The sequence below is a fragment of the Podospora pseudocomata genome, chromosome 7 (genome assembly GCF_035222375.1).
Source record: "Podospora pseudocomata strain CBS 415.72m chromosome 7, whole genome shotgun sequence".
Taxonomy (NCBI): Eukaryota; Fungi; Ascomycota; class Sordariomycetes; order Sordariales; family Podosporaceae; genus Podospora; species Podospora pseudocomata.
In genome coordinates this window covers 2,700,639-2,727,651 of record NC_085891.1, presented here as the reverse complement: position 1 = coordinate 2,727,651, position 27,013 = coordinate 2,700,639, and the positions used below count along the sequence as shown (strand labels likewise).

The 27,013-nt window shown below is 52.6% G+C and overlaps 8 protein-coding genes and 1 non-coding gene across 9 annotated transcripts; 3 read left to right on the top strand and 6 right to left on the bottom strand.

Annotated features, from left to right (window-relative positions):
* Window positions 1-25: 25 nt before the first annotated feature.
* Window positions 26-2,133, bottom strand: QC762_709340 (uncharacterized protein). The gene is made up of 2 exons (XM_062893783.1): window positions 816-2,133; window positions 26-753 (listed from the first exon to the last, which is right to left on the bottom strand). The coding sequence occupies exons 1-2, from the start codon at window positions 1,340-1,342 to the stop codon at window positions 480-482; spliced, it is 801 nt and encodes a 266-aa protein (XP_062739626.1). The 5' UTR covers window positions 1,343-2,133; the 3' UTR covers window positions 26-479.
* Window positions 2,134-3,008: 875 nt separating this feature from the next.
* Window positions 3,009-5,296, bottom strand: QC762_709330 (uncharacterized protein). Its single transcript, XM_062893782.1, has 3 exons — window positions 4,594-5,296; window positions 4,364-4,445; window positions 3,009-4,249 (listed from the first exon to the last, which is right to left on the bottom strand). Exons 1-3 carry the CDS (start codon window positions 4,890-4,892, stop codon window positions 3,560-3,562), a joined length of 1,071 nt encoding a protein of 356 aa, XP_062739625.1. The 5' UTR covers window positions 4,893-5,296; the 3' UTR covers window positions 3,009-3,559.
* A 324-nt stretch (window positions 5,297-5,620) lies between these two features.
* On the bottom strand, window positions 5,621-8,388 carry QC762_709320 (uncharacterized protein). Its single transcript, XM_062893781.1, has 3 exons — window positions 7,652-8,388; window positions 6,952-7,526; window positions 5,621-6,818 (listed from the first exon to the last, which is right to left on the bottom strand). Exons 1-3 carry the CDS (start codon window positions 7,664-7,666, stop codon window positions 6,053-6,055), a joined length of 1,356 nt encoding a protein of 451 aa, XP_062739624.1. The 5' UTR covers window positions 7,667-8,388; the 3' UTR covers window positions 5,621-6,052.
* A 4,439-nt stretch (window positions 8,389-12,827) lies between these two features.
* On the top strand, window positions 12,828-14,003 carry QC762_709310 (uncharacterized protein; the record flags this gene model as incomplete). The annotated part of the gene is made up of 2 exons (XM_062893780.1): window positions 12,828-13,551; window positions 13,605-14,003. The coding sequence occupies exons 1-2, from the start codon at window positions 13,450-13,452 to the stop codon at window positions 14,001-14,003; spliced, it is 501 nt and encodes a 166-aa protein (XP_062739623.1). The 5' UTR covers window positions 12,828-13,449.
* A 341-nt stretch (window positions 14,004-14,344) lies between these two features.
* PAM18 (mitochondrial import inner membrane translocase subunit TIM14) lies at window positions 14,345-15,213 on the top strand (the record flags this gene model as incomplete). Its single annotated transcript, XM_062893779.1, has 2 exons — window positions 14,345-14,458; window positions 14,514-15,213. The coding sequence occupies 2 exons, from the start codon at window positions 14,345-14,347 to the stop codon at window positions 14,784-14,786; spliced, it is 387 nt and encodes a 128-aa protein (XP_062739622.1). The 3' UTR covers window positions 14,787-15,213.
* A 128-nt stretch (window positions 15,214-15,341) lies between these two features.
* On the bottom strand, window positions 15,342-15,431 carry QC762_0112170. The gene has a single exon. It is a non-coding gene; the product is annotated as a tRNA-Phe (tRNA).
* A 2,423-nt stretch (window positions 15,432-17,854) lies between these two features.
* Window positions 17,855-19,822, bottom strand: STB3 (DNA-binding proteins Bright/BRCAA1/RBP1 and proteins containing BRIGHT domain; the record flags this gene model as incomplete). Its single annotated transcript, XM_062893778.1, has 3 exons — window positions 17,855-19,340; window positions 19,574-19,669; window positions 19,708-19,822. The coding sequence occupies 3 exons, from the start codon at window positions 19,820-19,822 to the stop codon at window positions 18,157-18,159; spliced, it is 1,395 nt and encodes a 464-aa protein (XP_062739621.1). The 3' UTR covers window positions 17,855-18,156.
* A 2,378-nt stretch (window positions 19,823-22,200) lies between these two features.
* TOP3 (DNA topoisomerase) lies at window positions 22,201-25,364 on the bottom strand. Its single transcript, XM_062893777.1, has 3 exons — window positions 24,725-25,364; window positions 22,790-24,674; window positions 22,201-22,729 (listed from the first exon to the last, which is right to left on the bottom strand). The coding sequence occupies exons 1-2, from the start codon at window positions 25,163-25,165 to the stop codon at window positions 23,142-23,144; spliced, it is 1,974 nt and encodes a 657-aa protein (XP_062739620.1). The 5' UTR covers window positions 25,166-25,364; the 3' UTR covers window positions 22,201-22,729; window positions 22,790-23,141.
* Window positions 25,365-25,441: 77 nt separating this feature from the next.
* QC762_709270 (uncharacterized protein) lies at window positions 25,442-26,855 on the top strand (the record flags this gene model as incomplete). The annotated part of the gene is made up of 3 exons (XM_062893776.1): window positions 25,442-26,012; window positions 26,069-26,133; window positions 26,189-26,855. The coding sequence occupies exons 1-3, from the start codon at window positions 25,653-25,655 to the stop codon at window positions 26,853-26,855; spliced, it is 1,092 nt and encodes a 363-aa protein (XP_062739619.1). The 5' UTR covers window positions 25,442-25,652.
* Between the last annotated feature and the right edge of the window lie 158 nt (window positions 26,856-27,013).

The following is a 27,013-nucleotide window of genomic DNA, read 5'->3' as shown; positions in this document are numbered from 1 at the left end:
TCGCACCAGAGTTGAGGGGTTATGATGTTGAGTCCTGTGCCAACGTTGACACAGGTACTGAGCTCTATTGTGATGTTGCTACCTAAACGGCCATGCCAATGGCCAACTCTAAATGCTGTTGCTACAGCCAACAATGAATTGAAGTATCTGAGAACAAGAAACCAATGCCAATGTCATCCCCAAAATAATCGACGGCTATGAGCCTGTAACACTCTGGACGTAACAGAAACATGATAACAAGGAAAATATGACAGTAAGAAAACCCAGTATTCATAACTCATCATGCCCCTTCCCCAGAGTCGAGATGCCAAAGACTGAAAAGGAAAAAACAGGAAACATGCCAGACATAAAGAAACAGCCCAAAAGTCTCGGTGGTATACAGTGTCCAACCCAAATCCCATATGCCCAGCCCAACCAATGTCAAACAGAGTCATGAAACATGAAAGAAACCACAAAAGAAATATCAACCAATCTCCCGCTCAACCAACATAACCACTCCTCTGCACCAACTTCGCCCCATGAACCGTCTCGCTCTCCGCCTCATACCACGAGCTATCCACCGTTGTGAGGGAGGCATGAACCGTCAAGTTCCTGCACTTCAAATATCCGTTCACCGTCAACGCCCCCCACACCTCCAAGTCACCATTGACTTCCAGACTCCCGTTGATCTTCAGCTTCCCAAAGATCTTGACCTTGTCCCCGAATGTGGCGTTTCCGTTGATTTTCACATTGCCCATTGACTTCATTCGTGAGCTGGCTTGTTGTTAGTCTTCTGTTCTTCACAGAGAAATTGGGTGAGAAGGGGGGTTACAAACCTGCAATTGAGTGTGCCGTGAACACCCACATCCCCATAAGCCTCCACTCTATCCCTGACGGCAAAGTCCCCGTCAAACTTGATGCTCGCCATTGACTTGACTGAGCCATCGACTTCCAATGGGCCGCGGAGGTCAATCGAAGTCTCAGACTTGATGCTCTTCTTCTTCTTGACCACGGCTCCAGAAGCAGATGAGGGGGTGGTGTACGACGAGGAAGAGCCAGAGGGGTCGTAGCCCATAATCATGGGCTGGTCAAAGGTCATGATGCTTTCGTACTCGTACATTGTTGTTGTTGTTGTTGTTGTTGTTGTTGTTGGAATGTCTTCCGTTGCAGATGAGGAAGGAATGTTGACTGTTGTTGAAGGTGAAGGAGCAAGAGTTGTTGATGTCAAAGCTGGCGAAGGAGCAGCAGTAACTGTTGTTAAAGAGGATGCCGGTGAGGATGTGTGTGTAATTGTTGCTTCAGATGCTGGTGACGATGGGGTAGATATAGAACTCTCTGTCGAAGGAGAGGTGGCTTCTTTCATATCTTTTTCCCTTGTTCCCCAAGCCCAAACTAGAACCAGGCAACGACAAGCCAAAGGGAAATTTTCCAACGATGACACAACAACGACTTCGCTGAGTGTACGTTGCCCAACTAGTCCAGTAGTCCGAAACAGGAGATGACCAAACTTCAACACCACCTGACCGGCGAGTCCGTCATGACTTTGTTTGCCCGTGATGGTAATGCTAAAGCGAGGCGGCTTGGAATAGGCAGGTAATAATATCTGCAAAAGGGGATTGGCTGTGTTGTCTGTTCAAACACATCTCCATCAAGAAGAGGAGGCGAGCCTCGGGGAGATATATAGAAAGCGGCAACCTCTGGGGCGGAAAAACAAGAAAAAAAAACAAAAAAAAAAAAGAGCTTAAACCTTAGCTTCAAGGTCAAGGCAAGGTTGTATGTAAGTGGTGCTTCCAAGACAAAACATGTCAGTACTCCAACCCAGACTAGGACTTCCCAACCTGGAGAGCTGTAAACTTCCAATGTCACCTTTGCCCAAGACAACAAGACTTTGTTACCTCAAAGACTGGGCCGTCTCAGCAGCAGTGCCTGCCTGCCTACCTACCTAACCCCAGCCAGGGAGGGGTGGTGGTGGTGGTGGTGACGAAGGAGAAGAAGAAAAGGATAGCCCCATCCCGAAAGCTGTGCTGATGTGGGTATGAGTCGTCTTTCTCGCTATCCCCTGCTCATCCCAAGAAAAAACCAAAGAGGGAGAAAGAGGCCATCAGACATAACGGGGGGGCGTCTGATCACGCGTCTCACAGCCTGCCATCTCCCCCCCAAACCGATATGTAACATCAAAAAGTAGCTTGTCCCCCAAGGTAGTGTGTGGGTGCGGTTGCGGTGTGGTGGTGCTTCCCCCCCCCCCCCATTCTTAGCCCCGAGAAGCCTCAATACCACATTCGAAAAGGGAAACGACTTTATCCCAGCTATCCCCCATCTATCCCCCCGAAAACGTGATCTTAGACGCTGTGCAGAGGGCAAAAGGGCAGATTTGGATTCAATCTGGTTTCCAGCGCGGCTCTCACAGGCTCTCTTTGCCCATTTCAGTCACCACATCCCCTCCCATTGGTCAGACTCACAGCTGCACCTCACCATCCAAACTGCGCCTCGCTTCTATTGCATGTTTCTCTGCACCGAAATTGAAGGGCTTCAGCAAGATCAAAAGAAGAAAGCCGGTTGCCGCAGCCGTGCTCAAAGCCATCCGAAGCCGAAACTAACTTTTTGGTTTCGCATGGCAAAGTCCGTTCCAATTCTCCTCCTCCTCCCCCTTTGGCGGCCTCAGCTTCAAAAAGCAGCCGGTCCCGTATAGTGGACACCCCGCCTACGGCGTCCGGGTCCCGGTACACTAATGAGGCGCCGAGAAGGCCCGCTAAAAATATGGCGCAGCTCCTGGGGCTGAACAATAGCAACAAAAAAATACTGACACTCACTCACCGTCCCAGTCCCCAGTCCGTTCCCCCAGTCGTATGGAGCAATTATCGCGAGACACAATAGGGGGATGGAAAAACGGTGAGCAATGATGACAACAACCAGAACTCAAACGCCCACCGTGCCCCCTGCCGACACCGGAGAAAGCCTTGCGTTTCCCTTCCCGGTCATACCAGCTATTCAGCTGGGCCCCCGGGCCTTGGGCTGGAAAGTCGTCATTCTAACTGATCCCGGCTTGCCATGTGCCGGCGCTGCAAACTCGCTTCATACTATTAGCTATCCGCATTATATCCTACATACCTACATACGTAGCACTCGCCCCGGTGAACAGCCGCCGCTTGTTGGGGTTGCACGACACACACATGCCGCGGCTGTTGATACTGCTGCCATCGGCTGTAACGAGGAAGAAGGGAAAAAAACCGTTGCTTCAAGCCATCACCATTACCGTATCCACCACCACACCACCGCAACCGCAACCCTCCTTGCTACCACCACCCTCCGCGCTTGTTAAGCGACCAAGATGGATGCCTGCTCATATGGAAGCCCGGTCCATGCAAGATCCGGCAGCCGCAAGTGGTGGTCTCCTGTCTTCCTATCCATTCCATCCTAGATGCATCCCACATGTTGCCGATGCCTAAGCTTTGCGAACCCACCACCACGACCCCAGCTCCCCGTACCTTGCGTCATCCATCGCATGTCGTAGAACCCTGGCCGGGAGAGAGTCATCCCATAGCCGCTTCACCGAACACCCCCTCTTCCACCTTCACCCGCCTCAGATGCTCCCCACATACGTCAACGCCACGCCCGTCAACACAACCGCCAATCCCCAAACACCAGCATAGACCCCCGCCCCAACCTGATCAACGCCCCTAATCCCCAATGCCGTATCCAAATACGTGCCCACAACCGTAGCAACCACAGCCGCGCCCGTCCTCACAACCGAAACCTTCGTCTTGTCCCTCCACCCCCACAAATTCCACTTGACCGTCTCCTCCAAGCTCGCACTCGCAGGATCAAACCTCTCATTCTCCTCATCCCCGACCGTCCCCTCGGGAGCCGTAACCACAGGCGCAAAGATGAACCTCCTAGCAGCCCACCCCATCAACAACCCCAAAACCCCCGTCGCGACCCCATCCGCCCCCGTAAAGATGCCCGCCGGCTCAACGGCAGGCTTGACAGTAGGAATCCCCTCAAAGTGGAGCACAAACACATCCGACAGGAACGTCCTGCCAGCCAGGAAGAGCACAACACTGTAGACCAATCCCGCCTGAAGGCTAGTAAGAAGTTGAATCCACTTGTCGGTGACGATCTCCCTGTTCGGTGTGGCAGCACTCTCCTTGCCCCCGTCACCGGAGAGATGACGCAAAAGGAGGAACGGCAAGGCAGTTGATACGACCTCCACACCGAGATAGGCGCCGGCGGTCAACCAGCGAATGCCGTAAAAGACAGAGACAAGAAACGTCTAGGTAGCATATGCATGTCAGTTTTTGGGGCTGTGCTCTGGCTACCAAAGACGGAAAATCCCCGGATTTTTTGCATTTGCGGCAATCGGAGAAGAGAACGGAACAAAACTTACCGCAGGACCATGCGAAAGCAAAGCCAGCGAAGCCAAATCCCAACCGTCAAAGTCACCGAGCCAACCCAGTGCTAGTACGAGTCTGTCCCCCCAACCGGTCATGTTAGCTTGGTCTCATCCCCATATCTGACCGAGCGGAGATATATCGTTTTCTCAGCCCTGCCTCAGCCTTGCAAAGCTGACCGAGCCTTCACCTTTCAACCCAACACACAACAGAAATCTTGACTTACATCCTCCACCCAACCACAACCAAATCATCCCTCCCATCCTCCAACATCCCATCAACCCCCTCCCCCTTGGTCAAATACCTGACCACCCACCTCCCCACCACCTCAACCCCGAAACTCATCCCTACCCCCAGGGCAAGTCTCGCCGTATCCCGGGGCAACGACCGGGCGATGGTGGCAGGAGCAGCAACGACCGCATCCCCCGCAGCGACCTCGGCGCGCGTGGCCAGGTGGGCAACCGTGTCAGACGCCTTTTCCACTGCAGTAAGGGCATCCGCCGCCGCCTCTTTGATTCGGGGCATGATGTCGGCGCGGTGAATATCTGCTGTCAGATCCACGAAACTGTTGTCGTTTGATGGGTGGGCGCTGTAGCCAAAATCTCGTGTGTGTGTGTGTGTGTGTGTGTGTGACGACGCGCGATGAGCGCGCTCGTGAGATCTAACCTCTCCGTATCGCCAAAATGGGTGAAAGGCTGTGTATGAAGAAGAAAAAGATTATGTAAACTTCCTATCCGTCCTTCGCGCAATGATAGGTAGCTTGTCGATATCAAAATTCTCGTGTTCCCAAAAAAAAAAAAACGGAGATGGAACCAAAAGCGCAGAAAAGAGGCTTGTCCTCACCGCGGCGGCGGCGGCGACACTCGCGTGGGAACAGGGGCCCCCCAAAATCCGTGTGGATACAGTGACGTCTTGCCTTCCCAGTCCCCACCACCTCGCTGCATCTAACCCCGCGCTTCTCTTCTCCCCCATCCCCCCAGTCCTACCTACCTACCATCTCCTTGTCGCCTTGTCGTCGTCTGTTTGTCAACAATAACCGACTGCTGCCCAAAGCTCCCATCCACCTTCAACAAGCCAACCGATACAATAAAAAGAGATGCACAGAATACTACCCTTCACAAAACACACACACACACACACAACACACACACGCCCAGTTACCATCAAGCTTTGAACACCACCCACCACCTATGTCGCTGACACGAACATCCAAGTCGGTAGCAGCCTGAAAGTCTGTTTGTTGGTCCTCGTCCGACCAATCCCAGCTTCAGTCTTCACCGTTCGGAATTCTCCTCACCATTGCATTGCATCTTGTTCTTTCAACTTTGTGCATTTCTTTATTATTTCTAGTTTGATTAGAGCAAAATACTCGTTTATTTTGTCTCTGAAAGACAGTCGCTCGCTAACCGCTCGAGGAATCGCTCAACGCTCGCACACAGCCCTCACTTTAACCTCGTGAAGCTGGTCGGCTCCCCGGTCCATGCCGCGGGACATGAACAGGACGCGACGCTCTCCATTCTTCGGTGATAAGGGCCGTTGGCGGAGCGACCTCATTTACAATAGTTCAACAATATAAAGGTACATAAGAAAACAGAATCCCTCGTCACATCATAAAAGCCCGCCCGAGCGAGACCATGGCGAGGCGTTCCCGCTCGAAATAAAAACCGAACAAGCCCGCCGCGAGCTTATTCCTCCATTCGGCCGAATACACCGTCGTCGTCCTCTTCGCTTCGGCCGCGGGAGCGCATGTCCTCGTCGTCTTCGTCCATGACGCTCTCGGCTTCCTCCATCTTGACGTCTACACGGCGGAGCTCTCCTCGGGTGAAACTCTCAGGAGCCCTGCTGGGGTAACTGTTCATGAAGCTGCTGCCCAACATGGCCTCCTCGAGGAACTTGGTAGGGAGGGGCGGCACGGGAGGTGCGTCGGCCGGAAGGTGGACCGTCCGCGAAGACCCGTTGTGGCTACCGAAACTGCAACCCAGCAGGGCAGCAGCAAGCTCGCTGTCGGCCTGACCGGTAGCATTTTTGCCAGACGATGTTGGTCTTTGGTCCTGGCTCAGCTGCCGGAAGTGGCCAAACCCGGATCCGTTTGGAACGCTGCCAAGAGCTGAACTTCCAAAAGGCGCAGACTGATATGACCGGGAAATCCCACTGCCGTTGCTGAACCTCTTGCTGAAGTTTCTGTACGACCCGTTCGCAGCGCCAACAGCGTCCAGCTGCGGCGGTGGGGTGGTATCGGCCGAGCTCCGGTCCTGGGGATCCGAGAAGCCGCTTGCTGGGGGCGACGCCGAACCCTGTTCGCTGTTGAAGTCCCGGGCCGAATCTGGGGGCGTGGTGGCTGAGTCCTTGTTCATAGCAACGAGTACCGAAGCAGCCTCGAGCAGCTGCACCTGCTGATGCTTCGAAATCAAGAGCTTGGAAGTGTAGGACCATTCGGGGGTATGTTCCCACCTGGGACAGAGACAAAGTCAACAATAGTGTTCAAACAGCACAGTCGACAAGCCACGACCGGCACGGAATACCTCGCTCCACACTCAGGGACCACGTGGTGGGAGAGGGTAGGGAAAGGAAAATGGGCACAAACAAATGCTTGGTCAGGCAGCTGCTATGCTTGTATCCCTTCCCGCACTTCTCGCAGCGAAGCTCTGGGCGATTGCTCTTGCGTCCACCTTCCTTGACCAGGGGCTGTCCGTCGCTTGCTCTTCTAACGCGAGCTTTCTGGAAGGCCGAATCGGCGTCATCCCCCGATGCGTCATTGAGTTCGTCGTCGATTGCATTCTCCTGCAAGTTGCTCATGCCTGTCCCGGCCAGGAATTTGCGACTGGGCAGGCTTGCTGGCGGAGACGGCAGGCTGCCAGCCACCACGGACCGGGAGAGGCCATTCTTGGACAGTGTGTTTCGGCGGGCCGAGATCTGGAGGGGCATGGGCCCGTCGCCGGGTTCCGTAAAGGCAGCAGCTACGGCTGCAACATTAGCGCCCGTGTTTGTCATGCTCTTGCGACGGGTAACGCGGTGGGTGCCGTTGAGGGTGGCTCCGATGATGGAGTGGGAGTGGTTTCGGGAGTGGGATTGGCGGCTCAGGGTGAGGCCCCCTGGGATGGACGACGACGAGGTCATGGAGGGTCGGTGGTTCAGGGGTCGAGAGGTCTGTTGAATTTCCTGAACGAGTGAAGGAAAATTGTGGTCAGCACATGTTCTCATGTTTCTGTCTGCTCAAAAAGTCCTGCAGTTGGGTGGGAGCCGACGCCGCGCTTTGCCGGTGGTGTTGAGAGAGACCTAGCTACCTTGGAAGAGGCCATTGCGAAAGCGGTGCAGTAATCCAACTGGCTGCACAGCTCTGGCAACCTACTACTGTATCCAAACACAACAAGTTACCAAAAAAAAGAGAAGAAGAAAAAGAAAAATAGAGAGTGCTGATCAGAAGGCGTGCGCTGGTGTGGTGAGACGCTGTGAAAGTGTGTCGGTGGCGGCAAGGGGAGAGGTTCACGAAAAGGTGTTGGTGGTTATGTCCAGTGTTTGGGATGGCCCGTCGAGATTCCAAGCGCGGGGAGCAATAATAATTTCGGGCGTAGCAGCTTAGGAGAGAGGGTGCTAGGGTATGGTCCAGGGGGGGTGTGGGTGACTCTTCAGCCAATCTCGATGCTCCGCCGTGATATTTGTCCAGAAGATGAGAGATCGCCGAAAGAAAATAATAATTTCCAATTGCTTCTGGAGAAAGGTGGAAGGAACCAAAAAAATAATAACAATATCAATAACAGGAGATGATGCGAGCAGGTAAACCTGAGTGGCTGTGCCTGCCGTAGGTCACGGCACAGACTGAACAAAAGAATGGGCCGCCAGGAGGGATGGATTGTAAGCTAGGCTTGACGATTGCTGGGGTGGAGGAGGCGGGGCGCGTGGCATGCGACGGAAACAAGGCAATGGAAAATCGATGTTGAATGATTCAATCGCTGAGCCCTGTCTCCAAAAAAAAAAAAAAAAAAAAAAAGGGTGCAGAAAAAAAATAATCTGTAAAAAGGGGGATTTTTTGTTCACAAAGACTGGACAAGACAAGACAAGCCGCCGCTGTGTGTTTGGCGGGAGGCTAGACACACCACTGGTTCCCTACCAGACCACCTACCTAGTAATAAGATACCTGACCTGGCTAGGTGCACTGTGTTGAAACTGACAGCCCTCAGCACTGGCAACGCATGCATAATTCATCCAACCTGAAAAAGAGCCTGGCTGGCTGGCTGGCCTTGGACGGCCGTGGAAGGGGTGCGAATTGCAAGCAACAACGAAAGCCAAAGGAGGTCGGGGCCCGGGGGTACGATCGGGGTACGTGGCCCACAAAGAGTCCGGCCTGCCCTGGTTTGCAACCCCTTCTCTCACCCCCCTTGAGCTTTCTCAGGGAGAGGCCAGGTGCCAAACCTAGTAGTACCTTTACCACCTCGGACACTGGTGCTGCGTCTGGAGTAGGTGGCATCTCGATTGGTACAGACCCAAAGCCGTGAACAGTGAACAGTGAAGATAACTTGGAACACCAATCTTCATGCCCTTGCCGAATGCGTCAGCTGGCCTCTCGGGTCTGCTGCCAGCTGCGCAAAAACTGCACATAAGGACCACCTACCTGATGCATGCACTGTAGGAAAGCTGGTGCGGGTGACCATGGACAGTGGTGGGCCAATATTGCGACTGTTTCTGGAAGTTGCCTGTCCGTCCCTGCGTGCAACAGCGTCAACTCAACTGCAGGCTGGGGAAGCTAGCTGATTGGGATGCCCTTTTCCATAAGGTGGGTGGTGTGAAGCCGATATTGGAATTGGCTCGGCATCTGGATATCTGTCTCTTCACCTTGTGGTGATGTGCATGGAGGGTCTCCCGGATCGAGATAAGCTTTTTGCTATGGGCTATCGGAGCAAGAAAATCGCTGTTGATCTGGGACCTGCCATGCCGAACTCGGTTCAGATCGCCCATTCTCAACATTTTGGACATTTATGTACTGTAGAACACCGGGCTCTACATCCTGCTTCGGTCTGTCCTTTTCTCTCTCTCTCTCTCTCTCTCTCTCTCTCTCTCTCTCTCTCTCTCTGGCCCTCTCCGTGCAGACGCGGCCTCGGTGTAGCAACCGCCGTGTGACCCCCTCTGAATGGAACTTGGAATGCCTTGCTTGGGACAAAGCGGTGGCAGCTGTCGCCGTGTCACGAGTCCTGAGCCATGGCTAAGAAATGTCCGTCTCCACAATGACTCAATGGGTTTCTCTCTCTGTTCAGTGACCGAATTGCACAATTCCCTCGGTCAGTTTCGTAAGCAACATCAGTTGACGCTTGCCACAGTGGTGCTCGCCAAATGCCAAAAAAAAAAAAAGTCACGGCAGAGGAATAGTGTTGTGATAGCTATGCTACCGGCCTAGGAACAGGAACGCAAGCTTGATGATACCCGCATGTCGCTACTTATGTACCCCGCCTGTCGTGTTCCCCATCCGGGATCGCCATCTTTCCTAGCTTGAAAGCCATTGCTGGGAAGAGGGGCTGGATCTGGATGGGGTCATGAGGTGCTGTGGAGCCAAGCTTCTCCTCATGAAGCTCTCGGCAGTGAGGCCATTCAGCACAAATTAGAGAAATAATAGGATAAACTGAGTTGAAATAGACTCTCAACAATCGTAGGAGGCACTACCTATTCAAAGCACATGAGTCTTTTCCCAAATCTGACAACCACACTCATTGATTCAGACCATTCTTTAGCTCAGCCGTTGTATACATCTATCTTGCACAGTAAGGATCCAAGCCATGAGAAACCTGGGTTGGAAGTTTTTCAGAACGTAAAGCAACAACTGCAAACGTGTCACTGCGGAATTGTTGCTCTGAAACTTTTTATGATTCTAGACACAGCAGAGACCCATTACAATTGTCTCTTTATCTTTGTTCGACTGTCTTATCAACGTGCCAACTTCACAACTGGCAAAGATCCACATTTTATCCTTGAAGCCGAGCGGTCGCACTGTGCATCGGGGCTGTCATCGGCGCTAACAACACCCCCTCCCTGCACAAGGCCAAAGCCTCCGCTTTTAACTCCCTCGGGTGGTTCATGCAGCGCGCCAGCTTCAACTCAAGGAACTGGCGCACCAGGAACAGACATCCATGCCCCTCACTGGAAGAAAACATATTTGAGGCATAAGGTAGGGACTTGTCAGTTGAAACGACACCAATTGACTTTGACAGAATGAAGGGGGATATCGGTCCCCATTCTCGGCTCACCAATTGACCACCACCACTTATAATCCAGCCAGGCCTACAGCTACATACATACCTACCGGTATCTATATATCCTGCGGAGTATCTTAAGCAAGAACAAAGCGAGCTCGAGTCCTTTCAGCACTCCGCACATCCACTCCCGACACAACACCAGCCGCTTGACCAATAACCTCGGAGCACGCAACCCCCTCTTTCACCCGATTCGGTTCTTTTTCTTTTGACGGGGCTCCAGTCGCTGTCGGCGAGAGTGTCCCACAGTCCTGGAAAATGGGTACATACCGGCCAATCGTCGAGATCACCGGGTCGTGGATCAAGGGGAAACAAGACGGGCCAGACTGGCCTTCGTGCGTGCCTAGCTTTCCACACTTTTTTTTCCTCCCAAGGCTAGTAGTGTGTGTACATAGCTCTACATACAGCTTCACCTAACACAATGTCCCCACTATCTACGCCGCCTCACCAAAGCAGTTGGACGGCATCACTGCTACCTCGCTCTTAGACGACGCCAATCCGAGACCAACCATTGACTTTTTGGCTTGCTGACAAGTCGAATCTCCGAAGAAGAAAATTTTTATCCTCAGAAGACGGCACGGAACTGGAACCAAGAGATCTCCTTTGCCAGACCACTGGCAAGCCACACAACGTGGCTCGAGATCTCATCACTCGGTCGTCTGCCCTTGCTTGCCTGCCCTTGTCATCGGGCTCTCTTTCAGGCACATATTTGTCGGTCCACAACATGGGATTGCTACGTCGGATTGTGATGTGTCTTCTTTGTTGCTAACAAACCAGGGCCTTTCATTTCTGCCGGACAGGCAGAAACCGAGTGCCGGTTCATCAGAGTGACCAGAGAGGAGGAGTTGCCGTTGCGTTTCAAAGAAGCAGACAAGGGCATTCGCCGGAACAAAAACAATGGCCATCACAGCAAACCCTAATAACCTGGCCATCAAACAAATCTAACAACATCTCCCTTGCCCGGTACCACAGGGCGCATTTAAGCATGAAGACCCGATGTGTACCACCACCTCTTGTTTAGTCTGACACCCACACTTCTAGAATCCGAATACCTTTTGAGACCAAAACCCCCCTGCTGAGGTAAGGAGGCATATGTTGTCCTTTTTTTTTTTTTTTTAAAAAAAAAAAAAAAAAAAAAAGCCAGCCACATGCCTATTCATGTAGCCTCGGGTGACATGGCGCAGGAAACCATCCTCACTCACTCACTCACACCCGTTTAGAGAAGTGTGTGTGCAGTGCCATGGAAGACGAGGGGCAAATGACTTTGAGAAAAGCGGCCAGCTGACTTTTTCTTTTCGACAGCCACGACAGCTGCCTTCTCTTTTGGGTAGGACGGAATAATCCCTATGAATTGGCACTGTCTAGGTACACTAGTACTATGTACACGGTAAAAAGTTGGAAGATGGGTGGCATTGGAATCATCACCAGGAACGAACCGCTTTTTTTCTTTCTTTTTTTCCTTCTATCACCGAGACTCCCGGATTTTTAAACGGTTTTCGAAAACCCGCAACGGCACCTAGCAAGGTTGCGGTTCTATTTCACCCAGGGATCGACCAGCTCCGGAGGGTGATCGATCGATCGGTCGGCTCGGGTGTTTTCTGTAGCTCACTCGGCTGGAAGTAGCGAGGCATATGGGCAAGGAATATCATTTGTGGGGATGAGGTAGAAAATAGCAACACTTACATATAGAGACATACACGTAAACAACAACGACAGGTACCAGCGTTCCTGTGAAGGGATGATTATGTCGCCATTGATTTCATGCTGTAAGTCAGCATGCATGTAGGTAAACAGTAGCTCACCCTTTTTTTCAGGGCTGACAACACGACGGTTCCTGTACCTGACTAACATACGTGCCACGCGACAGGAAAAGGTGTGTTTCTGGAAAATTACCGATACCGTGGTTGGGAATGAGACCTTTTTTTGGCTTTCCGGATGGGTTTTATAGCTTGGCCGGCGATTCCGGTGGTCTTTGCATTAGGAGAAAATCTAAAAGCTGGAATTCTCTCCGTGACGGAGGGTTCCTAAAATAAGATGGTTTGGAAAGCTGAGGACAATAACAGACTTGTTGCGTGTTGACACCTGCGTTTGCCACAATTGATATATCAAAGGTCCCGGTGAACGGAGGAGGTGTGGTTCATGATGTGTGGCTTGAATTTGGGAAGACTTTGGGGATTGGGGAGTTATGGAACACTGCCCCCTCCTCAGCTTTTCACGAGCCGGGCTTCTCCGATGGATTTGAAATGACCTTCCTATTCACGGAAACAGCACGTATACACAAGTGACACTGGAATTCTTTGCTCCATTCGGTCTTGCATGAGCGACCTTGGAAAACTAAGGCATATCCCAACCGTCCGTCTTCGGCAGACATATTCTTCTTTTTTTTTTTTTCCCAGCCTTGTGTGAACATTACGACATTCACACACCACCTCAACCCAAATTCCCTCAGCCACCTATGCATAACCAACTCAGATCTCGCAATTTTCCCTCTTCTTCATCATGTGCTCCTTCCAAAATCCAAATTGTGGCGTCGAGTAAGAATACGTACGCCCAGTGTGGTGATCAACCTCCAAGAGGTGGGATATCAGCTTGGCAGTTGAATTTCATGAGTGAATGAATGAGGTGACTTGCGATAAGGAGTCTCAAAAGTGAGGGGTGTAACTGATAAGAGGGATAAGGGAAGGGACTACCTACTACGCCTGAACCTCACTTACCACCTTTTGCCCCCTTTTTTTCAGCTCATGGGAATGAAACTCTTGACTCTTACATCTCAAAACCTAGTGTATCAATTGGCCTAGAATAAACCCATTTTTTGAGTTCTCAATTGCTGCTGATCTTGCAACATGTCCGACGACGTATTTCGTCGTACGGGCCGTGGTGGGGCTGGCAACTATTACAGCAAGAAGGATATAGAGGATGTCCAGAAGGCTTCGGAGGCTTCTGCTGTGAGTTATCACTCCTAGTTTGTCATATTTGTACTTGAACTAACACCACAAAGGACCTCGAAGCCCAAGCCGACCTCACCAAGACTGCCACCACCATCCAGCAACAACCCGCCCCCGTCCCCTATTCCCGCGGCGGCAGAGGAGGAGCCGGCAACTTCTACGGCGCAGCAGACACGGCTGCCTCGGCCAAGCAGCAGTCCGAAGACGCGGAGCGCACCAAAAAGGCCGTCGCCGCAAGCATAGCAACCCGTCAAAAGACCGGCGGGACTGGCCGTGGTGGGGCAGGTAATTACGGAGCGGCTGCCATCCCAGGGGCGGACTTGCCGACGCCGGAAGACGAGCAGCGGAAAAAGTTGGCGGAGGAGGAGATGGAGATGAAGGTGCTGAAGGAAGTCGAAGATCAGCTGGGCAAGCCGCCGGGGGCATACCATAGGCCTGGGCCGGAGGAGTGATGAGTTTCAGTTGTGATGTCCTAATACTCGCAAAGTTACTGTAATGGGAAGCATGTGTCAAAATGCCGAGAACCCGTCCATCCCCGCTTTTTATTGCATTGTTTCAGTGAAATACCCGTAACATTGTAAAAATTTCAGCCAGTCACCGGCCGGCAAGCGGGCGGCAAATCCCGACTTCTGCGACTTTTCGCAAATCGCAAACCCCTGGTCAAAAAAGTTGATTCCATTGCTTGCCGTCATCATCGTCACCGTCCACCACATCGCACCACCCGACGACGACAACCACCGCCACCACCACAACGCGCGAAAGTAATATCCGCTTGTCGCATTCCAACCGCTACATGTCCAAAGCCCCCGCGCAGACACCCCAAACCTCGTCTCAACAAACCAGCAAACCCGAATCCGAAATGTCCGCAGTAGCCATCGGCGCAGGAGTAGCAGTTGCTGCCTTCCTCGTATGTCCCTCTATCTATATCTATCGCAAAACACCTCGCTAATTTCTCGGTATAGGGCAGAGCAGGCCTCGTAGCCTGGCGTCGCTCCCGCGGCGGCGTCGGCGCCCTCGGCAAAGCCTTTTACAAGGGCGGCTTCGAGCCCAGGATGAACAAGCGCGAGGCGGCGCTGATCCTGTCGCTTCAGGAGAGCTCCATCACAAAGGACAAGGTCAGGAAGGCGCACAGGACGCTGATGCTGCTCAACCATCCTGATCGCGGGGGGAGTCCGTACTTGGCGACCAAGGTGAATGAGGCGAAGGAGTTTTTGGAGAAGACTACTTCTTCGTAGGGGCGTGAGAGTTGTGGCGAATTGGGGGGATAGCAAAAGGGGATGGAAGGGGTACGAGGGAAAATGGTGGGATTGGTGTGGTTGACTGTACCAAAAAGATACATTGCGTTTCGGAGGGTGCATAAGAGGGTGGTGTATGTGCATCATAGCATTGGCGTTACGGCACTCTGGTTTTTATGGTTTTGTTGGTTGGTGGACAAGGAAGCATTGGTGCTGCTGGTCGGTTGGGTGGGTGGATGGATGGTTATGATCTGGAGTAGGAGAGAAAGGGGGGTTATGTTGTATGAGGAAGAGCTGTATTTTTATTGCTAAGGGGGTGTGTAGAGAGGTCATGGTTTGATCGGGGAACTCTCCTCTAATACAAAAACAAAGCTTAAAATCAACAATCACTTGAGGTGTTGTTGACACAGTGAGTATTTGGCTAGAGGGTGAACCCAAACACAGCTGCATGTTGAGACTTGAGAAGCAAGCAAAGGAGCGCTTTGTTTGTGCAACTTGATGAAGCTGACAATACCCTCATATGCACTATTCCCTCCCCCAACACCATCATCAAAAGCGGGTTTAGCTCAGTTGGGAGAGCGTCAGACTGAAGTCCACTTCAATCAACAAATCTGAAGGTCATGTGTTCGATCCACATAAACCGCACTTGATATTCTTTTTTCAACTTTCCCATTTACAACCACCACCCCATATGAACTGAACTTGTGGATAGGTAGTTTCAAGCACCATCATCTTTAATTTTTCCCATGCCATCCCCATCCCACCTACTACGTCACTTTCTCCCACCCCAGACTCTCTTTCAAGGTTCTTATACCTTGTACCATCCTCTCTCATTCCTATTTAGGACTGCCAGAGAGCATGGCGATGGTATCAAAACCCGTCGCCCACCCCCCTTTTTTCTCGTCTCCAGGTTGGGGAAGTTAGGGTTTTTTTCCCCCCCGTGCGAATTTCACACACAAATATTTTGAAGAGGTATTGAAACCGAAGCCCGCTTTGTCCCCGCGTCATGCCATGTGTAAACACATCAGCAGATGCCAGCATAATCTGATAACACACACCTTCACCCCCCCACAATGTTTCCACACAGTGTTGTTGCGAGCTCCTCCACAATGACCTCTCCACTATGGATCTCGAAATCGAGATCTTTGAACATCCTCTATCTGCCGTTCCTCTCGATCTGCCACTTCATGAGGGGGGTTAAACCACTTCTTTCTCCCCAAGATCAATTTCACACAATGTTGCGATAGGTGAATTACCTGTGCATACAAAATCTTGAACCGTCAAAAAAAGCCGTTGATCATTCCCAGCTCATTGTAAACGTCGATCCCGATCAAGGATCTCGCCCAATACATCCACCCACCACCACAACTTAGTGGATCTTCCTCCTCCACAAAAGTCCACAAATATCCCGAAACCCTACCCACCAGACAAGCGAAAAGCCAAGAATGTTTGTTGAGCTGGAGTTTTGCCTGGGCCCGGCTGACCCGCCCCGGCTCCCCCGGTACCCGCCCCCCTCCGTCCGGCAGTCCGGGACCGGCTTTTGATTTCCGGTACCGGTCCTACGGGAGAATTATTCGCTGGAACTCTGCTATCAACCACAACAACAGACAAGAGAAAAATCGTGCGACATGTAATATGCTTTATTTGTCCTTTGGTATTTTGTTCTTTTTTCTTGTTCTAGTTTGTTGTTGTCTTTGTGACCGAGCACACGAGGTGTAGCTAAGCTTCTGTGGTATATATCCCCAAACAGAATGTAAGTAAGGTCCTGATCGTAGCAAACAAAACCAAGGGCTCAAGGTCCAAGCATCAGTAATCCCCCAGTCTCTCTCTCTCCGCCTTCACCCATTCCATCATGCCTCATAATTAAAAACATCCTAAACCAACCTCAATGTCAAAACCCCCAGCTTCTCACAAAAGAAACATATATATATATATATATATGCATGTATATGCACGTAACCACTTTCACCATCACCAACACGCAGTGCCACAGAACAAAACAAAGAGCCCACAAAACACCAAGACCAGAATAATCACATCAATCAGTCAAATTGCCCCCTTTGATCAAGCCTTCAAATCAGTCGGTCCAATCACGCCCATCAACAAGCTCGGTTTCTCTCGGTCCAACAATTCTCGCTTTCTTTCTTTCTCTTCTGTGCCTGTGCCTGTGCCTGTGCCTGGTGCCCGTCTTTAGCTCCCCTCAGGTCTCAATGCCTTAGATCATCTTTCCCCCCAAGGTACCATCGTGCATTTGCATAGAATCTCGCTGGCCCGCCCCAGTGCCAGCTCACCGGAACTCCATACCCGCCCGCCCCAGAAAAAAAGAGGGCTAGTGTTATTGGCGGGTCGTGCCGCCGTCAAAACCACCACCCCCTTTGAGGCTTGTGGAGAAACACCATTCCTTTCTCGGCTTGACGATCCGAAGCTTGGGTGCACTTCCCCCCCTGTCAAGTGTCAATCCAGAAAGTCGGTGACCGCTATTAAAAAAAAAAGATGCCCCCTTGTCAACAAACGAACCACGCAGCAGCAGAACGAAAAAGAAAGAAAGGAATCGAGATGGTACAAAGAAAAACAATGCCCAATTGTGGATTGTGTTTGGTGGTGTTGTTGATGTGTTGTCCTTAGCGGCCCCCCCCCCTCCCCACCGTCCCGTCCCGCAGCAGCGGTGTGATAAAGTGAAGCAAGCGTGTTGCAATAATGGAGTTGAGAGTTGTGTGATGAAGAAAGTGCGTTGTTGCAAATGTTCCCAGCCCCTGTCGTCCTGCGCCGAAAATAACCGGAAACGCCCCCCCATCGTGAAAGGAAGAAGGGAGAAAAAAAGGAAAAACCTAACCCCAACAAATGTGAGAAGAGAAAAGAATATGCTGTGTAAAGTGTGTTGTAGTAAATAGTGTGTTGTGTGGGTTTTGATTGTGTTCGAGGAAGAAGGAAATTCGAGAGAATTGCCATGCCTGATGTTTTGCTTCCCCGATTCCATGTTTACCTTCCCCAATCCCCCCCCCAAAAAAGCCCAAAGATATCAAAGTTCATTCCATGTGTCATCCCTTCTCTTTCTTTTACCACCTGAGAACCATGAATTATAAATGTTTCCTGGTGCACAACATCCAGGCTTTAATAAATAAAAAAAGGTATTAACAAAGCCTCCGGCGCCCTGAGAAAAGAAGTGAAACCAACCCTACTCCCCCTGCCCCGCTTCCCAGAACAACTCGCCAACCAAACGACAGGGAATTGTATGTATATGTATTGTGGTTTGTTTGTCGAATGGTTGGTTTGTGTTCGTGATATGAGTGAAGATGTGATGATGATGATGAATGCTTGCCCCGCCCACTTGTTGAAAACGCCGAGCCAGATATGCAGATAAAAGATGCTATTAGACAGATCCAAGCTGAAGAAGAGCCTCCACGGCGTCGCGCTCCTGTGCGTCGGCCACCATGACTCCCGCCAAGCCCGATGGTGGGATCTTGAAGTTGAGCTGAGGTGGTCGCGCCATGCCGCCGGAGAAGGAGCGCATGCTGGAAGAATATACGTTGTTGAAAGGGGAGAGGTGTCTTTGGTTGTCGGACTGGGCCTGATAGGATGACGCTCGAAGCGCCGCCGCACCGACGGCTGCCCAGTCCTCGTCGTCGGTTGCGTCCTCGGGGTCGTCGCGGTCCATGGGAAAGTCCTCATCGGGCGCCTCGGAGCACGATGCGGATCCGGATCCGTCGAGCGACATTTTGTCGGCCTCGTGGTCCATCATGTTCATGAACCGGTCTTCGTTGAGACGGTCGTCATGAGAGAAGGCTGCTGATGAGGCGCCGCCGGCGCTCGTCCCGAGCATGGCTGCGAGTCGAGACCGGTCCAAGTGGTGCCACCCGGGGCCGCCCTTGTTGATAGGGATGCTTGTCGGGTAGGAGCTCCCGCCGGGCGACGTGCGGCGCGAGGGAGGGTCGTAGGCGGCAGCTGTAGCTCTGCTGCCCTGGCCCCTCCGCTTCGCATGCCACCGTCCCCAGCCCACCTTGATAAACTCTACGTCACCATCCGGGCCACTGCCCACGCCACCGTTTCCCTTTCCCTCTAGCGCGGCCACGACCAGCCGCCGGGCTTTGGCAGGCGGGATGCCCGCGAAGCCGGGGACCGTGGTGGTCAGATAACCCATAATGTGGCGAATCGGCAACGGGCCCTGACCCAGCAGGATCTCGGGCAGGTGGCAGTTGGCCAGCATTGCTGACGTGATGGCTCCGGCCGAGTCGTACGGGGGCGATCCCGGACCGGAGTGCTCATCGTCGTGAGCGTCGCGGTCGTGCAGTTCCAGGTCGGAGTCGACCGAGGGCTCGACGCCCGCTCTCATCAGGTGGGCGCGAAGGCCTACCGGAGGCAGGTTGGGAGATATCGAGTTGGGGGGAGTCGGCAGGTTGTTCGGATGGGTCGTCACAGGGACACTCCGGGCGGCCGCTACAGCAGTTAAGTTGTCTCGGCCGGGAGAGGGGGAGGAGGTCGTCGCGATATCGCGAGCAGCAGTAGCCATGGTCGCCATATTGACACTTTTGGGTGTTGGGTTGCTTCGAGCCGCTTCTTCAAAGTGCCGCAGGCCGTGTGTTAGCAGAGGTGTTCCTGATGGAGCCAGACACGGTGCGACGGGCCGGGAAGGGGTAATGATGGGCAACAGCGATAACCATCGATCTCTCTTGCTCGCTCGCTTGTTTATTTACAAGCATAAAGAAGTGTCGCGTTGTGTGTGCCCAGGTTGGCGACAACAAGGAAACTGAGGACTGAGGACTGAAGACTGAGAACTGAGTCACACTCACCAAAGGACCGGAGCAAGTTGATATGGGCAGCTTTGTTACTTTTTGACCGGGGGAAGACGGTTCGTGTCTTGTCGGGCAAAAGAGGTGTTGGCTGGGCTATTCGGCAGATGCTGCTGGCGATGATCTTCTGTGACAAGAGAAGGACTCTCTCTTGTAAGACTTGATGTCGTCGTGGTTTAGTTGGTCGCGATGTTGTTGCTTTGTCGAGACCAAGAGAAGGGTCAGAGGCAGGAATCGTGGACAGGCCATGCTAATATAAACCAAGCCTTGTTGGACAGGCCGGCGAGTACAGAGGGTGTGTCTTGCCCTGGTAGCGGTACCTTGGTAGGTACCGAGAGCAGCACCCTGGCGCTGACGAGTGACGACTCACGGCGGGCACGGGGTACACACACCGTACATCAGACCAGGGTGCCAAAGACGGGCAAGTGGCTTGTCACTGATTTGAGAGCGGGAGGCGTGCACACAGCGAAATCATCACACAAAAATAGGTGTGTCTCGAGAGAGAGAGAGAGGGAGAGCGAGAGGGAGGCCAGTCTGCTTTGCCCCGTGCTACCTTTGCCCAGCTTTCTCTCTGTCATCATTTCTCGGAATCTGAGGCAACTGTTTTCTATCCCCATTCTCTGTCTCATTTCCTGGCTACAGTGTTGTGTTGTTATTCTCAATATCGCGACGTTTAATTAGTTTGAGCCTCCACCCAAACAAACCCTGAATTGACAATCTCCCGAATGGATGTGCGCGCGCCCACAAACATTTAGGGTTTTGCGACGATAAGGACCAGGTCGTCAATCGTGGATCTTGGTTATCATCACACGTCGAAATGGGTGGAGGCATTTCCCAGTGGGCTGTGTAAGTGCACAGTGCGAAATGTTTGCCCTTCAAAAGGTCGCATCAACAGGGAAGAAAGGAAGGACGGGAAACCCAGTTCCCTGGATGGTCTGGACGTTTGATGACGACTTGTTCGTCTGCCAGGCAGCGCCATTTTTACCCTTTTCTCTCTTCGTCCGTATTCTCTGTCCACTAACGCCGCCTCGTGCTTCAATGCAGCACAGGCAACTCTGGCACTTTCTTCAGCAACAAGAGCTCCAATCCCAGCCCCCAATTGGAAGTTGACCCCCAGCCCATGTGCCCTTATCTAGAGCACCCCCCCCCTTCTGGCCCCTCACCCCCCCGTGTGTCATGCTGCTGATAGTGATAGGCCTTTTCAATCCATCTCCATCCATCCAGCCAGCAGCATGGCCATGCAGCACATTCCAGTTCCCTCTCCTTCGATGATACCGACCGGCAAGCGATAACGGCCATTGCTGCTGACCCCCGCTTTCTTGCCTTTTGCTCTTCCTGTCAGGGCGAGCGATTTCCCCAGATTAACACCCACACCACATTTTCTTTGTGTATGGCCCAAACGACATCATCCGGTGATCTGTTTCTTTCAGCCATCCCATCTCCGTCTCGGCTCTCTCCTTGTGGGAGGCTTGAAAATACAACCGCGAGAGATGATCGTCAGGACCAGTCTCTTCATCGTGATGACGGTTCATCATGATGAAGGTCACATTCCGATTACACCCGTCTTCTCTTTGTCTTTATGTACACTAACATGTCTACTTCAGTCAAGCCCCAATGAAGAAAGCACATTGGCCAGGCCAACCGCTCTGATTGGCTCGTCTATAAGAGGGCTAATCCGAGTGGGCAGTGGGGCAGGTCATCTGGTTCACTAACACCTGCTGCTCTCACTCTCAAGGTATTATATCAAGTAAGCTGATACAAATCACAGACAACTCCCCAGGACAGGACTACCCGGGCTCCAACAACCACCATCAACCTCGACGGGAGCTTCGCCTCTTCTCGTTACGAGTCGTTTCGAGGTTGGGGGCTCATGACAGGTCTTTGCCACCCCCGGATCACCAAAGCGTGGTGGATGCTTTGCTGAAGAGAAGCCACCACCGCCCGAGTGGTTGCCCCAGGTTTTTCTTTTGTCCCAAGACAAGCCAGTCCCAGTTCCCCACGTTTTTTGCTTGTGCCCTGTGTAGCTTTCTGTATCATATGCCGATTTTTGTGCCTACCCTATCAGTTTTTGTGTGCCCTATTTTTCTATCTTCCCCTCTTTCCATACATACGCACATGGCACATCATTCAGGGTGGTACAACCACAACTTCCAAGAAACAATCCCTTCCAAAACCTCCAAGTGACCCAGACTGTGTGTGGGAGTCCACTATCATGGGCGTACAGTACGGATTTGCGGCGCTAGACATGGGGTAGGCACGGAACCACACGGCTCACACCCACGAGGGGGGAATGGAATCCACCAACCGAACGACCCGTCAAGGTTCACTGGCCGAGGAACCCCGCCGCTGGTCCGACCCGAACAGACGGCGGCCATCATCATCATCGATAGCTTTCACAATGATTGTGAGATTCATTGTGTGGATTGACTACCTATCCTCTAGTATAGTTCGGCTTTCCTCAACCTCCTGTACCTTCCGGGCTCCCCCTTTCCGCCGGTTCAACTAGATAACCTTATGTGGTTGTTGTAGTTTTTTGTGCGTGTAACCCGCTCCCACATGTTTGTTGCACCACTTCTACACACACACACACACACACACACACACACACACAAAACAACCAATTGTGACACAAACACACACCTCTCTGGCTGCTTGCTTTTACTGCAACGAACCGGAGCCCGGAAAACGGAACGGGAGTGTCAAAGAAAAAAAGCCATGATCTTTTTACCAACCCCCGGACATCCGGTTATCGGAAGGAGGGGGGAAATAGCACCCCCAATTCCGCCGCGGCCGAGGAATTGATGGGAGGGGAAGAAGAAGGGGGGAGCTCGTGATGGTCCACACCCGCGCACCAGCGACATGCAGGTAAATCCCGCCCGCCATTTCACGGCAGGCAAAATGTGGTGTTGTTGATAGGATGCACTGCTGCTGGTGCTTTTGTTCTCGTTGGTTAGAGAGGGCGGGGACATTTGTTTCAGGTTGGGGGCGTGTTGTGAGTGGTTTGAGAGGGTTGTTGTACTTACTATACGTGAGGGTGTATAGGTGAGGGAATTCGTGCAGTGCTGTTCTGTGTGACCAGCCTCTGATATACTCGGGAGGAGATATGTTGATCGTTCATTGCCCGTTGCCGTTGTTGAAGACGTATTGTCTGCAGGCCTGTGGGTGTGTCAGTATGTCAATCTTAAAATCAAATCAAGTAAATGTAAACAAACTCACTGCTTTGAGTGTATTGAGCTCCGCGGAGGACTGATGGTATACCGTCCTGTACTGGTGTATGTTGCTCTGCAGAAACTCTTGCTTGGTCGACCTGCCCTCGCAGATGGCTTTCATCATGAGCTCCGTCTCCTTTCGTAGAAACGGCTTCCCAAGACTGATCTCGAAGCTCATCCTGTCGAAACCCATGATAAGGGCAACTCCGAGACTGGTCGGGATAAACTCCTTGACACCATCACCACCCCCTCCTCCCCCAGCACCACCGCCTCTCGCCCCTCCTCTCCCGCCACGAGCAGCTCGTCCACCCCTCCCCCTTCCTCTCCCACGGCCTCGCCCAGCAGCAGGAGGAGGCTCATTATCTTCCTCGGCACCACCAGCTCCTCCCCCTCGGCACCGTAACCACATATTGCCTCTCCTGAATCTTCTCAATGTGCTCCGCCATCGTGGCATCCGTCCCAATCCCATTCGCATCCATCAACGCAATTAGATCCGCCTCGGTCAAGTAACTCGGCGGGCTCGTCTTCCCCTCCGTCATCATGGCCTCGGTCGGCTCAAACCTCTCCCCCACCTCAAACTTGGGCAACATGGCCGTCCCCGTCCAGTTTTCGTAGGGGTACACATCCAGATAATTCCTCTCCAGCACAATAACCCCATGCGCAGCAAACATCTCCTCCCCATACCCCACCTCCACATCCGTCGCCATCCCCTTGGCATCATCCGAGCAACAAGCCAAAAACCTCCTCACCACAAACTCATACACCTTCCTCTCCTGCTCATCCAGCACCGTCGGCGCCGCGTAGGTGATAGGGTGGATAGGCGGATGAGCCTTATCATCATTCTTCCCCTGCCTCGGCTGGTTGAACCTCCCCCCCTCGATCAACTCCCTCGCGAAAGCCCCCCACCTCCCATCAGGAAACTGCTTCTCGACCAACCCCCTCAGGTTCATCCCCTTGTCAAACCTGTCCGTCTCTGTCCTCGGATAAGAGATAAACCCCTTGTTGTACAGCTTCTCCGCCACCGTCATAGCCTGCTGACCCGTCATCCTCAAAAACCTCGTCGCCATTTTTTGTAATTCCACCGTCGTAAGCGGGAGAGGCTTCCACTTTTTGGTGGGCTTCTCCTGAACCTTTTTCACCACCGCCTCCCTCGCCCTCAGGCAGCGTTCATACAGAATCGTCACCGCCGCCCGATCAAACAGTCGATTCCGCGCCCAGCCAAAGCTCACCTTCATCCCCTCCCTCTCGTGAACAAGCTTGATACTCCAAAACGCCTCGGGAACAAAATTCTTGACCCGAAAGTACCGATCGACGACGAACCCCAGAGTGGGAAACTGACAAGACCCATAACTGATCATCAACTCCCCCATCGGACCCCCCAACCCCCGCAGGTTATTCGTCAAGAACCTTGTGAAAGCAAACCCGATCCTCAAATCCAGCTCAATCCTCGCCGCCACGGCATCAACCTGCCGCTGATCCAGCGCCACCAACCTCCTCGCCGCGCTGAGTATGTGCCCCCTCTCCACGTTTGAAAACCGCGCTCGCCTGACCTGGATGTTCCTGTTCCCCTTGAGCGCGGCGTCGCGGATTTCGGAGCCGATGTGCTCCCCCTCGCGGTCGCAGTCGGTCCAGACGATGAGGACGGAGGAGGACCGGGCGAGGGTTTCGATGTTGCGGGCTATGGCTTTGCAGTCGGGGGTTGTGACGGTGGTGATGGGGGCGTCGAAGAGGGAGTCGGGGGGTGGGTGGGACCAGGATTTGTAGGTGGGGGGGAATTCGGCGGTGGTGAGGTGGCCGCGGACGGCGGTCATGGTTACGTTGGAGTCGCCCAGGCCGGGGCCGAAGTTGAAGGTGAAGGAGTAGTTTTTGGTGTATTTGTCTGAGGTGTTCGCCTGATGGAAAGTTAGCAAAGGGTGGCGTGAGATGGGGAGGGGGGAAGTACAGTTTGATATTGGCCTCCGGAGAGGTGTTGGGCGACTGCTTTGGCGATGGAGGGCTTTTCAGCCACGCAGAGGACGCGTGTCATGATGTTGTTGGGTTTTGTGTCGATGATTGGTTGTTCAGTTTTTGCTGATGAGGTCTTGGTGGAAACCTTCGATATCTTAGTCGATGAAGTTGGTGACGATTTGGTTGTTTTGGTTGAAGTTGTTTTCGTAGTTTTTGCCGTGGACTTTGCTAGTGAAGGAGAGTGAGTGGAGAAGAAGAAGAAGAAGAAGAGAGAAGAGCTGCAATTGGCAACATGAGATTGAATGTTGGATGAGACTCCAAATCTAGACTTCTTCAAATTGTAGATATGATTTGCTCTCACAACCGAGTCGCGATGAGAGGAAAGCCTGCTCAAGACTCCAACCTGCACGTATAAGCTCCTCTTCGTGCCTTTCATGAGAGGCAGCAGTCAACACTGGTTGACAGCTTTCCTCGGGTTCAGATAATCTCATCTGATGAATTTCACTTTCATGGATATTAGGCAACAATCCCGCCTTTTCAGTTCACGAGGCCTGAATGGGGTGGTGAACCGAGTTGAGATGTGAAATTTCATGAAATACATGCGCGAACGTGATGTGAGCCCAAACTCGATATGCAACTAAGCGAACTTAAAGTAAATACACGATACCACGTAAGAATGGAAACCTTTCGAAGGGGCAATCGCGCCTTGGCGGCTTCCTCATCACGCTAAACCGCCCCTAACCCTGGGCGATCCAAGCGTTTCTCAGCCCAACACCAGATCGTTGCCGCTGGATGTGATGACGCTCACATCAGTTAGTTGGCCACTCATCAAGCAGGTATAACTTGACTTTCCAGTACCTATCTCATGTTGCAACTGAGGAAGCAAGTCATATCCGGTCATTGAGTACACATCCGAGTCAACAATGGCGTTTCCAACCATCAAAGCGCTCGAAGATTGCGCCGACTTCTCCAAAACGGTGGAGCCGTTTATCCCCCAGCTTTACACTCTGCCCAGCAAGGTGCTTGATGTCATTGCACGCCGTGAGGGTCTCCTGGACCTCTACGCAGAAACAAACCCACTCATATCTGGATTCGCCATCTCGATAGTGCTGGGTGCTATCTTCCTGGTTGCCGCCGAGATCAACCGCAACTATTCACAAGTTGACCGGGCATGGAGTTTGTTGCCCACCATCTACATTGCCCACTTCAATGCCTGGGCCCGTTTGGCAGGAATTCCCAGTCAGAGACTAGACGCAGCGCTCTTCTTCAGCGCTGCATGGAGCGTAAGTTACACCGTCGCTCATGGGGTCAGCTCAGAAGTGCTAACAACATGATGAAGGCTCGACTCACTTTCAACTACTGGAGAAAGGGCGGCTATAGTGTGGGATCGGAAGACTACCGATGGTGTGTGTACTCGCAAGTCTTTTGACCTTTATCACGGCTTACTAATTCCGGGCAGGGAAATCATCCGTCAATATGTCCCCAAAGCTGCCTTTCACGTCTTCAACTGGACCTTCATCTCCTTCATCCAAAGTATCCTGCTTTTCGCCCTCGCAGCCCCCGCCTATCCCATCCTGCTGGCATCTCAGTTTGAGCCCAACCTGACCAGCTCCGACATCGCATATACGTCTGTCGAGCTCTTGTTGATCCTCACGGAGTGGATCGCCGACCAACAGCAGTGGGAGTTTCAGTCTGCCAAGCAGCAATACCGAAAAACCGCCAAGGTTCCGTCAGGCTTCAAGCGAGACGACCTCGATCGTGGCTTCATCACGACGGGTCTGTGGAGCTACTCGAGGCATCCCAACTTTGCTTGCGAGCAGACCATCTGGTTTGTCCTGTATCAGTGGAGTTGCTATGCCACAAGGAACTTGTACAGTTGGGCTGGCGTGGGTCCTTCCTTTCTGATCATGCTCTTTCAAGGGTCGACGTGGCTCACGGAGCTCATCACGGCGGGGAAATACCCAGAGTATAAGGCGTATCAGAGACAGGTCGGCATGTTTGCTCCAACTTGGATCACGGGCTACAAGGTATCGCCAGCAAAGGCACCCAAGGTGATCCGCACCAGCGAGATCGCCAAGCAGATTGAAGAGAAGGAAAGACGGAAACAGAAACAGAAACAGAAGTGAGGTCTGTGTCAGAGGTCGGTATATGCAACCTTTCTACTACGAGACTTCAAAAGTAGATTGATGGGGGCACAGCAGCCGTCAGGGACGGGCCGGTCCAGATGGCCAACGATTCTGCATCTTGATGCCCGTCGCGGACGAGACCCGAGCCCAACAGGGCT